Source organism: Salvelinus fontinalis, chromosome 23 (genome assembly GCF_029448725.1).
Source record: "Salvelinus fontinalis isolate EN_2023a chromosome 23, ASM2944872v1, whole genome shotgun sequence".
NCBI classification, from domain to species: Eukaryota; Metazoa; Chordata; class Actinopteri; order Salmoniformes; family Salmonidae; genus Salvelinus; species Salvelinus fontinalis.
In genome coordinates, this window is record NC_074687.1 from 30405337 (window position 1) to 30418940 (window position 13604).

Here is a 13604-nt window from a genome sequence, read left to right on the forward strand (position 1 = left end):
GAGTGTTGTTGTCCTGGGGCTGTCTCCTGCAGACTGATGTATTAACACAGAGGCAGAGTGTTGTTGTCCTGGGACTGTCTCCTGCAGACTGATTTAATAACACAGAGGCAGAGTGTTGTTGTACTGGGGCTGTGTTGTCCTGGGACTTTCTCCTGCAGACTGATGTAATAACACAGAGGCGGAAGGCTGAGACACAGAATATCCTGGGAGTGCAATGACAAACAATATGCAAAGACAGAAAATAGAACCATGTCAATTTCTGTGTAAATCCTGTTTGTGTCTGTATCTATGGCTGTGAAATGTATGCATTCTACATGAACTTTTCTTTGAATAAGATTTCCTAAAAGCATAAACTAAAGACTAATAAGCTCTTCACACTTTCCTGCATGTTCTGAGCCGACCTTAGATATCACAATAAATCACAGTGATTGACAGCCCGTCACCTGTCATGTATATTTGCAGTTCTGCGTGGTTTTCTCTCTCTGTGTCCCCTGACAACTGACTGTGTCTGCTACTGAGGCTGGCAGATATAAGGCAGCACGCAGGATTAAGGACAGTGTTCCCCTGGTGTGCCCTTGAAGCCCAGTGTGATTATTCCACCCCACTGTGTTTTAAATAGGCCTGGCTACTGAGGCTTCCGCTCTGCTCTGCTCTCACATCTCCTCACTCACACCTTGTTTAGTATTCACCACTGTACCTGATGGAGAGGAGTGAGTGTGTGTGTGTGTTACCGCTGGTGACGTGATGGAGAAAGGAGCGAGCTGATTCATCATATGCATGAGCCCCCCACCCACACACGCGTGCACGCGCACGCACACACCTCCACATACAACAATCTCCTATACAGTCGGTTGCCCTTCATGCACACCCGCACGCGTATATTGCACAGCGAGCTGACAAAGCATGGATGCAGCTCTAGAGAGTTGATTGAAAGCATTGATGAAATGCATAAGGCCTGACAAACAGAGAGCAGAGAGAGAGAGAGGGAGAGAGGGAGAGGGGAGGGCTTTTCTCCTCCTCACTCAGCTGTGAGAGAGAGAGAGGGGAGGTTTAGATGAACGACAGAGGCAGCCATCAGGCAGCTTATTCTGGAGATGACAGCCAGAGCATTGAGCAGAGCTCACACTCAGAGACTCATATTGAACTGGCAGGAGTCAGGCAGGGCAGAGTCTGAGCCCACACGTCTCCCACTAAATGAGCCTGAATCAGAGAGACAGTAAAAGATAAAGGCTTCCTTTCTTTCTCTGTTCTCATTCTTTTTAGAAACACTGCTTCGTTAATTAAAAGCAACACCACAACAAATTAAATGTGTTATTGTTTTGGTAGTGTATCATCAAATAATGAATATATTAGTACAGAGTCCCAAGGGATAAGACTACACAGTCAGTTACTCAGGCTGGTATAATTCTAGCACTTTATACTCAAGGCAAGTGACTATAAGTAAGCAATAGACAACACGCTGTACATTTCTATGGTAATATACCACAACCAGTGATGTAGCGGTAAAAAAATAAGTGCGCAATCTCTGATTGCCGGTAGCGGTGAAAAAAGTAACGCTTCCTATACTTTCATTGTTTTTTTCCGTGAAAGGTTGGTAAGATGTGTCTACTTGCATTAACCACCCACTACACCACTGACCACAACCCTGGGATGACATGCAGAATGTGGAATCATTCTCAGTCTGAGACACTCATTTCTCAGTCTTGTAGTTGCAGCTTTTGCTCACCTGTACTCTTCCATAAGGTTGGGTTTGTTGGCCAGTTTGGCTTTTATTGCACTTGTACAAAACAGAAAAACATAAGAAACTCACATCTCAGTCTTGTAGTTGGAGCATCTCTCCAGATGGATCTTCAGAACTCTGTTGTTGAGTCCTACGAACAGTGACCTATCACTTTGAAGGATCTGCAGGCTCAAGATTGGCTCCTGCACCCCAGCGGGGAAGAGCTGGATTTCCTCCAGGTAACACCCTTGAAGGCTCTTATTGGTGGTCGCAAGAGCTTTCAGGATGGTGCCGTACTCTGATTGGAGGAGAGAGGAGGAAGAAGATGATGAGAAATCATTGATTGTACTGTATACAGCCTAGAGTCAAGAGGTTTTCCCATTCAGGTCATGTGGCTAGGAAAAACTCAGAGCTCTATAATATATCCTTTGGCTGGACAGCTAGTGAAGTGTTAAAAAATATATATATATATACACTGCTCGAAAAAGTTAGGGGGAACACTTAAACAACACAATGTAACTCCAAGTCAATCACACTTCTGTGAAATCAAACTGTCCACTTAGGAAGCAACACTGATTGACAATAAATTTCACATGCTGTTGTGCAAATGGAATAGACAACAGGTTGAAATTAAAGGCAATTAGCAAGACACCTCCAATAAAGGAGTGGTTCTGCAGTTGGTGACCACACACCACTTCTCAGTTCCTTTGCTTCCTGGCTGATGTTTTGGTCACTTTTGAATGCTGGCGGTGCTCTCACTCTAGTGGTAGCATGAGACGGAGTCTACAACCCACACAAGTGGCTCAGGTAGTGCAGCTCATCCAGGATGGCACATCAATGCGAGCTGTGGCAAGAAGGTTTGCTGTGTCTGTCAGCGTAGTGTCCAGAGCATGGAGGCGCTACCAGGAGACAGGCCAGTACATCAGGAGACGTGGAGGAGGCCGTAGGAGGGCAACAACCCAGCAGCAGGACCGCTACCTCCGCCTTTGTGCAAGGAGGAGCAGGTGGAGCACTGCCAGAGCCCTGCAAAAAGACCTCCAGCAGGCCACACATGTGCATGTGTCTGCTCAAACTGTCAGAAACAGACTCCATGAGGGTGGTTTGAGGGCCCGACGTCCACAGGTGGGGGTTGTGCTTACAGCCCAACACCGTGCAGGACGTTTGGCATTTGCCAGAGAACACCAAGATTGGCAAATTCGCCACTGGCGCCCTGTGCTCTTCACAGGTGAAAGCAGGTTCACACTGAGCACATGAGCACATGTGACAGACGTAACAGAGTCTGGAGACGCCGTGGAGAACGTTCTGCTGCCTGCAACATCCTCCAGCATGACCGGTTTGGCGATGGGTCAGTCATGGTGTGGGGTGGCATTTCTTTGGGGGGCCGCACAGCCCTCCATGTGCTCGCCAGAGGTAGCCTGACTGCCATTAGGTACCGAGATGAGATCCTCAGACCCCTTGTGAGACCATATACTGGTGCGGTTGGCCCTGGGTTCCTCCTAATGCAAGACAATGCAAGACCTCATGTGGCTGGAGTGTGTCAGCAGTTCCTGCAAGAGGAAGGCATTGATGCTATGGACTGGCCCGCCCATTCCCCAGACCTGAATCCAATTGAGCACATCTGGGACATCATGTCTCGCTCCATCCACCAACGCCACGTTGCACCACAGACTGTCCAGGAGTTGGTGGATGCTTTAGTCCAGGTCTGGGAGGAGATCCCTCAGGAGACCATCCGCCACCTCATCAGGAGCATGCCCAGGCGTTGTAGGGAGGTCATACAGGCACGTGGAGTCCACACACACTACTGAGACTAATTTTGACTTGTTTTAAGGACATTACATCAAAGTTGGATCAGCCTGTAGTGTGGTTTTCCACTTTAATTTTGAGTGTGACTCCAAATCCAGACTTCCATGGGTTGATAAATTTGATTTACATTGATCATTTTTGTGTGATTTTGTTGTCAGCACATTCAACTATGTAAAGAAAAAAGTATTTAATAAGAATATTTCATTCATTCAGATCTAGGATGTGTTATTTTAGTGTTCCCTTTATTATTTTGAGCAGTGTATATATTGTTTTTTTAATTTATAACAGCGCGCATCCAACCCAGAAACCAGCAGCATCAATGTGTCGGAGGAAACACCGTACACCTAGCTACCTAGTCAGCGCGCACTGTGCCCGGCCCGCGATGATATCCCTACCGGCCAAACCCTCCCTAACCCGGACGACGCTGGGCCAATTGTGCGCCGCCCCATGGACCTCCCGGTCGCGGCCGGCTGCGACAGAGCCTGGGCTCGAACCCAGAGTCTCTGGTGGCACCACTGCGCCACCCGGGAGGCCCTAGGTTTCTTCCTTCTAGGGAGATTTACCTAGATAATGTGCCCTTTCCTTTATAAGTCAATTTAATTGATTGACCCCTGACCTTTGAACTCGACTGACCTGTGCCGATGTACATGACATGGTAGAGTGTGTCGTGACCCTGTACAATGTCCACCACCAGTCTGGAGAAGCGCACGTCATCCTGCATGACCAAGGGGTCCACAGAGACGGGCTGCACCACGTCGTTCATCAGGTACAGCCGCTGGGCGTCCTGGAGGCTGCGCTCCGTCAGACCATCGTTAGGACCGCCGTCATCATCTATGGTACCACACTGAGGGGAGGGGGGATGGGAAGGGAGAAAGGGGGAGAGAGACAGGGGAGGGAGGGAAAGGGGGGATGAGAGAGGAGTGAGAGAGGAGGAGAAAGAGGGAAGAAAGACACAGGGAAAGAAAGAAAAAGAAAGAAAGAGAGAAAGAAAGAAAGAAAGAAAAGTTAACTGAAAAGGAATAATACTTCATCTTAATAGTCATTGTTGCTTTGAATAAATCAATACTATGCCTCTGCCTGTGGTCATTTCCTTCTCATTTTCTCCTCCAGTAATCACGCTTATTCACACCTACAATACTGTTACACTGTAATGATTGTTGTTTGGCAAACAACATCTCTGTGTCTGGCAAGCTACAGCAACAATATGCTTTTGAAATGCCGAATGACATGAATTTCTTCATAAAGCTACAGTTGCATTGCTAAAACGTAAATTATGTGGGCTTTTGGGTGCATAATCCCTGGTTCTTATATGCAGTGCCACCTAGATGCAGAGTCTGTTAGTCCTGGTTCTTATATGCAGTGCCACCTAGATGCAGAGTCTGTTAGTCCTGATTCTTATATGCAGTGCCACCTAGATGCAGAGTCTGTTAGTCCTGGTTCTGGGGACACACAGGGTGAGCAGGATTTTGCTTCAGACCAGCACTAACCCGGAAGATGGGGATGGAGTTTGGGTGGGCAGTACCTGGAAGTTGGGGATGGAGTTGGGGTGGGCAGTACCTGGAAGTTGGGGATGGAGTTGGGGTGGGCAGTACCTGGAAGTTGGGGATGGAGTTGGGGTGGGCAGTACCTGGAAGTTGGGGAAGGGGTTGGGTAGTACCTGGAAGTTGGGGAAGGGGTTGGGGGTGGGGAGAACTTGAAATTTGGGGAAGGGGTTGGGGGTGGGCAGAACCTGAAAGATGGGGAAGAGGTTGGGGGTGGGCAGAACCTGAAAGATGGGGAAGAGGTTGGGGGTGGGCAGTACCTGGAAGTTGGGGAAGAGGTTGGGTAGTACCTGGAAGTTGGGGAAGGTGTTGGGCAGTACCTGAAAATTGGGGGTGGGTTGGGTAGTACCTGGAAGTTGGGGATGGGGTTGGGGGTGGGCAGTACCTGGAAGTTGGGGAAGAGGTTGGGGGTGGGCAGTACCTGGAAGTTGGGGAAGTGGGTGGGCAGTACCTGGAAGTTGGGGGTGGGGTTGGTGGTGGGCAGTACATGAAAGTTGGGGTGGGTAGTACCTGAAAGTTTGGGATGGGGTTGGGGGTGGGCAGCCAAGTAGAGCGGGGGTTCTCCTGGGAACGGAAGGGACCGTTGAAGGCCTGGGTGATGGAGCTGAGGTTAAACGCACACACTGCAGATGCTGCTATACTGTTCCTGTAGGACAGAGAAAGAGAGGGCGAGGAGAGGAGAAAGAGAGAGAGATGGAAAGAGAGAATAATAGAGGGGGGAGAAGAGGGACAGAGAGAGAGAGGCGGTGTTAAAAACCCAGTGAACAAAGAGGTTACAGTGTTGCCCATATGTCTCTCTAACTGAGAGCTCAAATTGATCCATTATGTACACCACACTGTCTAACAGTCCCATCTTTTACAGGTGCATTAAAGACACAGCCCGTGTCTGATTCTGCTGGAAGCTGTGTCTGTGCTTCACAATCGTCATGAGACTGCTAACGTGAATTAAGATACACACACACACAAACAGATACACTCTCCCCCCTCGCACACAAACACAGTCACTGCACTGAACAGACTTTACTGTACAATAAACTCTATACTCTCCTTTGTATGGAATGCCAGCACACTGTAGCACGGGGATGGGGAGGAGTACGATACAATAGGGCCCTATGGAATCACTGTATGGTTTGACATTTGTTACGTTCTTCTTTTATACATTTCTATATCTGTTATGTTCTTACAGAGAACAGTATGAACACCGTATGTCAAACATGCCTTATATACGTGTATTGTCCCTACACTTTAGTGGTTTGTAGCAACCATCGTGGAGATCCGACTGAGCTCTGTAGAAATGCATTAACACTGTCAGAGGAACCCTGGTGTTGGCCAACGCTTCACAAGGAGATGGGAAATAGCCTGCAGCACATTGAACAGCAGCTATTGAATGTGTGTGTGTGTGTGTGTGTGTGTGTGTGTGTGCGTGCGTGCGTGCGTGCGTGCGTGCGTAGCTTGTTTGCCCTCTCTTCTCAATGTTTCTGCAGAGTGTGCAACTCCATCAGTGAGTGTGTGCTTCCTGCGGTGAGCAGCCAGCAACCTATCCCAACTCACAAAACCACAGACAATTAGCTGCAACAACCACTAACCAGGATGCAGCCACAGCCACAGAGCTAGATACACCCTCTCCCTGCCTCTGTGGTGTCCCAGGGACTGCAGTCTGCAGCCAAGTGTTATGTTGTGACCACGGCTGTGGTTACAGTTACAAATGAAGCCATTGTTACAGTTAACGTCTAAACCGTTAATAAAGATTTAGGCTATTTTAAAACCTCCCCTCAATGAGTCAGTCCCTATGGTATTAAACATAACCTCTTAATCACACTCAGCTCACTGTGTCTTTATGTCTTAATGTGGAGGGGAAAGAGAGGGAGAAAGAGAGGGATGAGAACAGTGAAAAAAAGAGTGGCAGAAAGCAGTGCTTAGGGATCATGAGCCCAGTCCCTCTTCTGCTCCTCTCACAAAAAAAAAGGCAATCGGCAGCCAAGTAGAGAGCAGAGCAGAGCTTTAGACTTAGGCCTTGGTCAAAAGTAGTGAACTAAAAAGGGAATAGAGTGCCATTTGGGATGTAGCCTAGGGATACAGAGGAGATATAACCCACAGTGCCCTTCATGTTCTTACATAAGGCAGCCGGCCAGTCGGTACAGATGACACAACCCTTTCTGTGGTGTCATGGTATTGTTCCTCTGTGGCTGGCTGGCTGGCTGGTGTTCCCCTATGGCCAGTGTTATGGGAGTAAAAGGTTGATGTCCCTGACCACACCAGCCAACCAGTCGGACAGAATGATACAGCAGTTTTTATTGTGTCATTGTACAGTTCCCCTATGGCTGCAAAGTGTTATGGGAGAAAAAGGCAGAAGAGCCCAACCAGAGCTGGTGACTTCAACAACATCCACTGGACTTCGTCATTTTTCGGCACATGCTCAGTGCAGCTAAGTGACACTGCTTCATCCCAAACGGCATCCTATTCCCTATACAGTGCACTACTTTTGACCAGGGCCCATAGGGTCTAGTGAAACGTGTCACACTATATAGGTATTAGGGTGTCATTTGGGACACAGCCATGGCATGCTTCTGCACATGCTCAGTGGAGCTCAGCGGTGAAGGCTTCTATGATGATGAATCAAAGAGAGCAGACTAGCATGGATGATACTCATCACACCAGATGGCCCATATATACAGTACCAGTCAAAACTCCGAACACACCTACTCATTCAAGGTTTTATACTTTATTTTTCCTATTTTCTATATTGTAGAATAACAGTGAAGACATCAAAACTATGAAATAACACATGGAAACATGTAACCAAAACATTTGTGAAATTTCTTTCCTTCTTAATGCATTTGAACCAATCAGTTGTGTTGTGACAAGGTACAGTAGTGGTGGTATATAGAAGATAGACATATTTGGTAAAAGACCAAGTCCATAATGTATTATGGCAAGAACAGCTCAAATTAGCAAAGATAAACAACAGTCCATCATTACTTTGGGAAATGAAGGTCAGTCAATGCGTAAAAGTTGAAGAACTTTGAGCTTTTCTTCGAGTGCAGTCACAAAAACCATCAAGCGCTATGATGAAACTGGGTCGCATGAGGACCGCCACAGGAAAGGAAGACCCAGAGTTCCCTCTGCTGCAGAGGACAAGTTCATTAGAGTTAACTGCACCTCAGAATGCAGCCCAAATAAATGCTTCACAGAGTTCAAGTAACAGACACATCTCAACATCAACTGTTCAGAGGAGACTGTGTGTGTCAGGCCTTCATGGTCGAATTGCTGCAAAGAAACCACTACTAAAGGACACCAATAAGAATAAGAGACTTGCTTGTGCCAAGAATCACGGGCAATGGACATTAGACTGGTAGAAATCTGTATTTTGGTCTGATGAGTCCAAATTTGAGATTTTTGGTTCTAACCGCCGTAGTTTTGTGAGACGCAGAGTACTGTAGGTGAACGGATGATCTCCGCGTGTGTGGTTCCCACCGTGAAGCAAGGCACACTTAACCAGCATGGCTACCACAGCATGCTGTAGTGATACTCCATCCCATCTGGTTCACGCCTAGTAGGACTACCATTTTTTTTTCAACAGGACAAAAAAGTGAAGGAGTTCTGCATCAGATGACCTGGCCTCCATAATCACCCGACCTCAACCCAATTGAGATGGTTTGAGACGAGTTGGACCACAGGAAAAGCAGCCAACAAGTGCTCAGCATATGTGGGAACTCCATCAAGACTGTTGGAAAAGCATTCCTCATGAAGCTGGTTTAGAGAATGCCAAGGATGGCTACTTTAAAGAATCTGAAATATAACATATTTTTTTATTTGTTTAGCACTTTTTTGGTTACTACATGATTCCATATGTGTTATTTCATAGTTTTTATGTCTTCACTATTATTCTACAATGTAGAAAATAGTAAAAATAAAGAAAAACCTTTGAAAGTCAAGGGGTCTGAATGGAATACTTTCCGAATGCACTATACATATATGGATCCCATTTATATATATATATATATATATATATATATATATATATATATATGTATATATATATATATATATATATATATATATATATATATATATATATATACATATATAATACAGTATTTCACAAAAGTGAGTACACCCCTCACATTTGTGTAAATATTTGAGTATATCTTTTCATGTGACAACACTGAAGAAATGACACTTTGCTACAATGTAAAGTAATGAGTGTACAGCTTGTATAACAGTGTAAATTTGCTGTCCCCTCAAAATAACTCAACACACAGCCATTCATGTCTAAACCGCTGGCAACAAAAGTGAGTACACCCCTAAGTGAAAATGTCCAAATTGGGCCCAATTAGCCATTTTCCCTCCCCGGTGTCATGTGACTCGTTAGTCTTACAAGGTCTCAGGTGTGAATGGGGAGCAGGTGTGTTAAATTTCGTGTCATCGCTCTCACACTCCCTCATACTGTCTGGTCACTGGAAGTTCAACATGGCACCTCATGGTAAAGAACTCTCTGAGGATCTGAAAAAAAAGAATTGTTGCTCTACATAAAGATGGCCTGGGCAATAAGAAGATTGCCAAGACCCTGAAACTGAGCTGCAGCACGGTGGCCAAGACCATACAGCGGTTTAACTGGACAGGTTCCACTCAGAACAGGCCTCGCCATGGTCGACCAAAGAAGTTGAGTGCACGTGCTCAGCGTCATATCCAGAGGTTGTCTTTGGGAAATAGACGTATGAGTGCTGCCAGCATTGCTGCAGAGGTTGAAGGGGTGGGGGGTCAGTCTGTCAGTGCTCAGACCATACGTCGTACACTGCATCAAATTGGTCTGCATGGCTGTCGTCCCAGAAGGAAGCCTCTTCTAAAGATGATGCACAAGAAAGCCCGCAAATAGTTTGCTGAAGACAAGCAGACTAAGGACATGGATTACTGGAACCATGTCCTGTGGTCTGATGAGACCAAGATAAACTTATTTGGTTCAGATGGTGTCAAGCGTGTGTGGCGGCAACCAGGTGAGGAGTACAAAGACAAGTGTGTTTTGCCTACAGTCAAGCATGGTGGTGGGAGTGTCATGGTCTGGGGCTGCATGAGTGCTGCCGGCACTGGAGAGCTACAGTTCATTGAGGGAACCATGAATGCCAACATGTACTGTGACATACTGAAGCAGAGCATGATCCCCTACCTTCGTAGACTGGGCCGCAGGGCAGTATTCCAACATGATAACGACCCCAAACACACCTACAAGACGACCACTGCCTTGCTAAAGAAGCTGAGGGTAAAGGTGATGGACTGGCCAAGCATGTCTCCAGACCTAAACCCTATTGAGCATCTGTGGGGCATCCTCAAACGGAAGGTGGAGGAGTGCAAGGTCTCTAACATCCACCAGCTCCGTGATGTCGTCATGGTGGAAGTGGAAGAGGACTCCAGTGGCAACCTGTGAAGCTCTGGTGAACTCCATGCCCAAGAGGGTTAAGGCAGTGCTGGAAAATGATGGTGGCCACACAAAATATTGACACTTTGAGCCCAATTTGGACATTTTCACTTAGGGGTGTACTCACTTTTGTTGCCAGCGGTTTAGACATGAATGGCTGTGTGTTGAGTTATTTTGAGGGGACAGCAAATTTACACTGTTATACAAGCTGTACACTCATTACTTTACATTGTAGCAAAGTGTAATTTCTTCAGTGTTGTCACATGAAAAGATATACTCAAATATTTACAAAAATGTGAGGGGTGTACTCACTTTTGTGATATACTGTATATATATATATATATATATATATATATATATATATATATATATATATATATACACTGTATGTGTGCCATAGAGACACCTGGATTCCAAAATACTTTCACACACACACACACACACACACACACACACACACACACACACACACACACACACACACACACACACACACACACACACACACACACACACACACACAGTAACAGATGTGCTGTGCCTATCATTGGCAGGCTCTAGTCTCAGCAGGGTATATGGAGCTAATGCAGTCTGTGCACCTCACCTCAATTGAAAAAAAAACAGAAAAAATACATCAAGTGTGTTCCACATGGTACCATATTCCCCATATAGTGAACTACTTTTCAACAGAGCCCTATGGAATTTGGGACACAGTTAAGGTAAAAATGTTTTTCCAACCTCAGTGAATACCTGCATCGCAGCAGAAACAAAAAGCACACTCAGCATCCCCTGTACCGTACGACAGGCAGGGAGGCAGCGAGCAGAAAATGAAGTAAGGCTAAGATTATCCATATATATTTATTTTTTATTTAATAAATTGTTTTACCCCTTTTTCTCCCCAATTTCATGGTATCCAATTGGTAGTTACAGTCTTGTCCCATCGCTGCAACTCCCGTACGGACTCGAGAGAGAGGCGAAGGTCAAGAGTAATGCGTCCTCCGAAACACAACCTAGCCAAGCCGCACTGCTTCTTGACACAATGCCCACTTAACCCGGAAGCCAGCCGTACCAATGTGTCAGAGGAAGCACCGTACACCTGGCAACCGTGTCAGCGTGCACTGCGCCTGGCCTGCCACAGGAGTCGCTAGAGCGCGATGGGACAAGGACATCCCGGCCGGCCAAACCCTCCCCTAACACGGACGACGCTGGGCCAATTGTGCACTGCCTCATGGGTCTCTCAGTTGCGGCCGGCTACGACACAGCCTGGACTCAAACCAGGATCTCTAGTGGCACTGCTACCTTAGACCACTGCGCCACTTGGGCCCATCCATATATACTTTTACTCCATAACAATGCAGTATCTGAGCTACAATGCTATAGTCTGAAACAATCACTTTCACGAGTGGAGACTGAGTCAGGTAGCTATAAAACAGCAGCAGCTATGTTACAATACAGTACAAAAGATTAGTGTCTTGTGCACATGCTAAAAAAGGTGCCTGGAAGTAGTATTTTTAGCTGAAAGAATAATTTGTAAAAGTAAAGTGAATAATCATAGTAATAGTATATATATTTGATTCTTACCCAACATGCTCCAGGGGCAATATAGCTAATTTCAAGGTGCATTTGATGTTATTATGTTGGAGGTGAAGGAAAAAGTTTAGAAAAAAATCTGGCAAAAATATGGATCACCCTGCACACACACATTACACCATGCCAGGACACCATGGTTACCAGGTTACTGCGGAGACATGTCAAATCAGATCACTGTGTGAGCCAATCAGCTTCTTCTATGATAACACCTGCAGCAGCATCCAGCTGCTCATTCAGAACGCATACCAAATATGGAGAAAGCCATTGCAATGAAATCACCTCAGGATTTTCTACATTAGCCAGTGACAGTCCCATTTCAATGTGAGAAACACAGATACTGTGCAGCCTCACTCAGAGGCCGTAACAGAGGGAAGGACGAGGGAGGGAGATGCCAATAAGGTCTAGAGTTAATTATAAGGCCTCAGCGTGCTCTGGGGGTCTTAAGTTCACTACTCTGACGAGATAATGATTGCAAACCCAGTCAGCTGCTAAAAGTTCAGCAAATGCAGATGGAGACCAGCATATCTCTCTCTCTCTCTCAAACGCTCTCTACCTCCCTCTTTCACTCCCTCCTTAATTCTCTCCCTCCCTCTCTCTGTTCTGTTTTACAGTTCAAACTCCTGGGAGTTCTTTGACCATGTTCAATTTAACACAGACAGATGGAGACAGTGCTTCCTGTGATTGCATTATGATATCACACTATTCAGAATAGTTTTAGGGAGGGACTGGGGGATTGGGAGAGAGAGAGGGATCGAGACAAAAGATTGGAATGGGAAAGAGGGAGGCATACACACACAAACACACACGCGCACATGTACATCCACGCACATATGTCCTGTACTGAGAAGTAATGATAGCCTCAGCTCTGGTAGTGATGGAGAGCAGCCACCTACTGGGAGTCAGAACTTTACAGGTGAGAGCAGCAGAAGGCGAGGGGGAGGATTCCTCTCCCCTGAGAGAGAGCAGAGCACAGCAGAGCAGAGCATGGAACAGATCTGAATACCAACAACTGTACTATACCACACCCACTCAACTCCACACTCCAAAACCTCAGTCTGTGAAAGCATCACAGTGAGATTTTCTTTCTTTCAGAAGAGGGCAAAACTCTCTCACTTCCTCTTCCCCTATGGACCACATTCATGTTCTTTCTTTTCCACAAAAGGGCAACATCCACATTGTGGATGAGTCTTCTGTTCTGCTCACACTCATTTCTCCCTCTAGTGAAGTGGATAATACCGCATTCCTTAAACAATGGTCTGTGTAACCCAGGCTTATGAGTCAGGACACAGCTCACACAGTACAGTAACACACAGGATGTGTTGCGAATAGCACCCTATTCCCTATGTAGTGCACTACCTTTGATCAGGGCCCATAGGGTAGTGCACTATAGGAAAAGGAAAAGTAGTAAACTATGTAGGGAACAGGGTACCATTTGGAAAAACAACCACAGATTCCTTCCTCTAACCATCCTGATTCTCATTAGTGCAGGTAGAATGTGTAATGAAAAAGGCTCTGCCTTACTCTGCCTCACTTGCTC

The 13604-nt window shown here is 46.2% G+C and overlaps 1 protein-coding gene across 7 annotated transcripts in view; it reads right to left on the bottom strand.

Annotated features, from left to right (window-relative positions):
• The window catches only part of LOC129821107 (semaphorin-5B-like), a 199204-nt gene that overhangs the window by 51449 nt on the left and 134151 nt on the right, over nucleotides 1–13604 (bottom strand). For all 7 annotated transcript variants that reach the window (XR_008754272.1, XM_055878404.1, XM_055878409.1 and 4 more), the window contains 3 exons: nucleotides 5575–5710; nucleotides 4157–4367; nucleotides 1811–2018 (listed from right to left, as the gene is read on the bottom strand). Coding sequence is in view for 6 of the 7 variants with exons in the window: in XM_055878404.1 (XP_055734379.1) it covers nucleotides 1811–2018; nucleotides 4157–4367; nucleotides 5575–5710 (555 nt within the window). In the remaining variant the exon portion in view is untranslated. The remainder of the gene's footprint in view (nucleotides 1–1810; nucleotides 2019–4156; nucleotides 4368–5574; nucleotides 5711–13604) is intronic.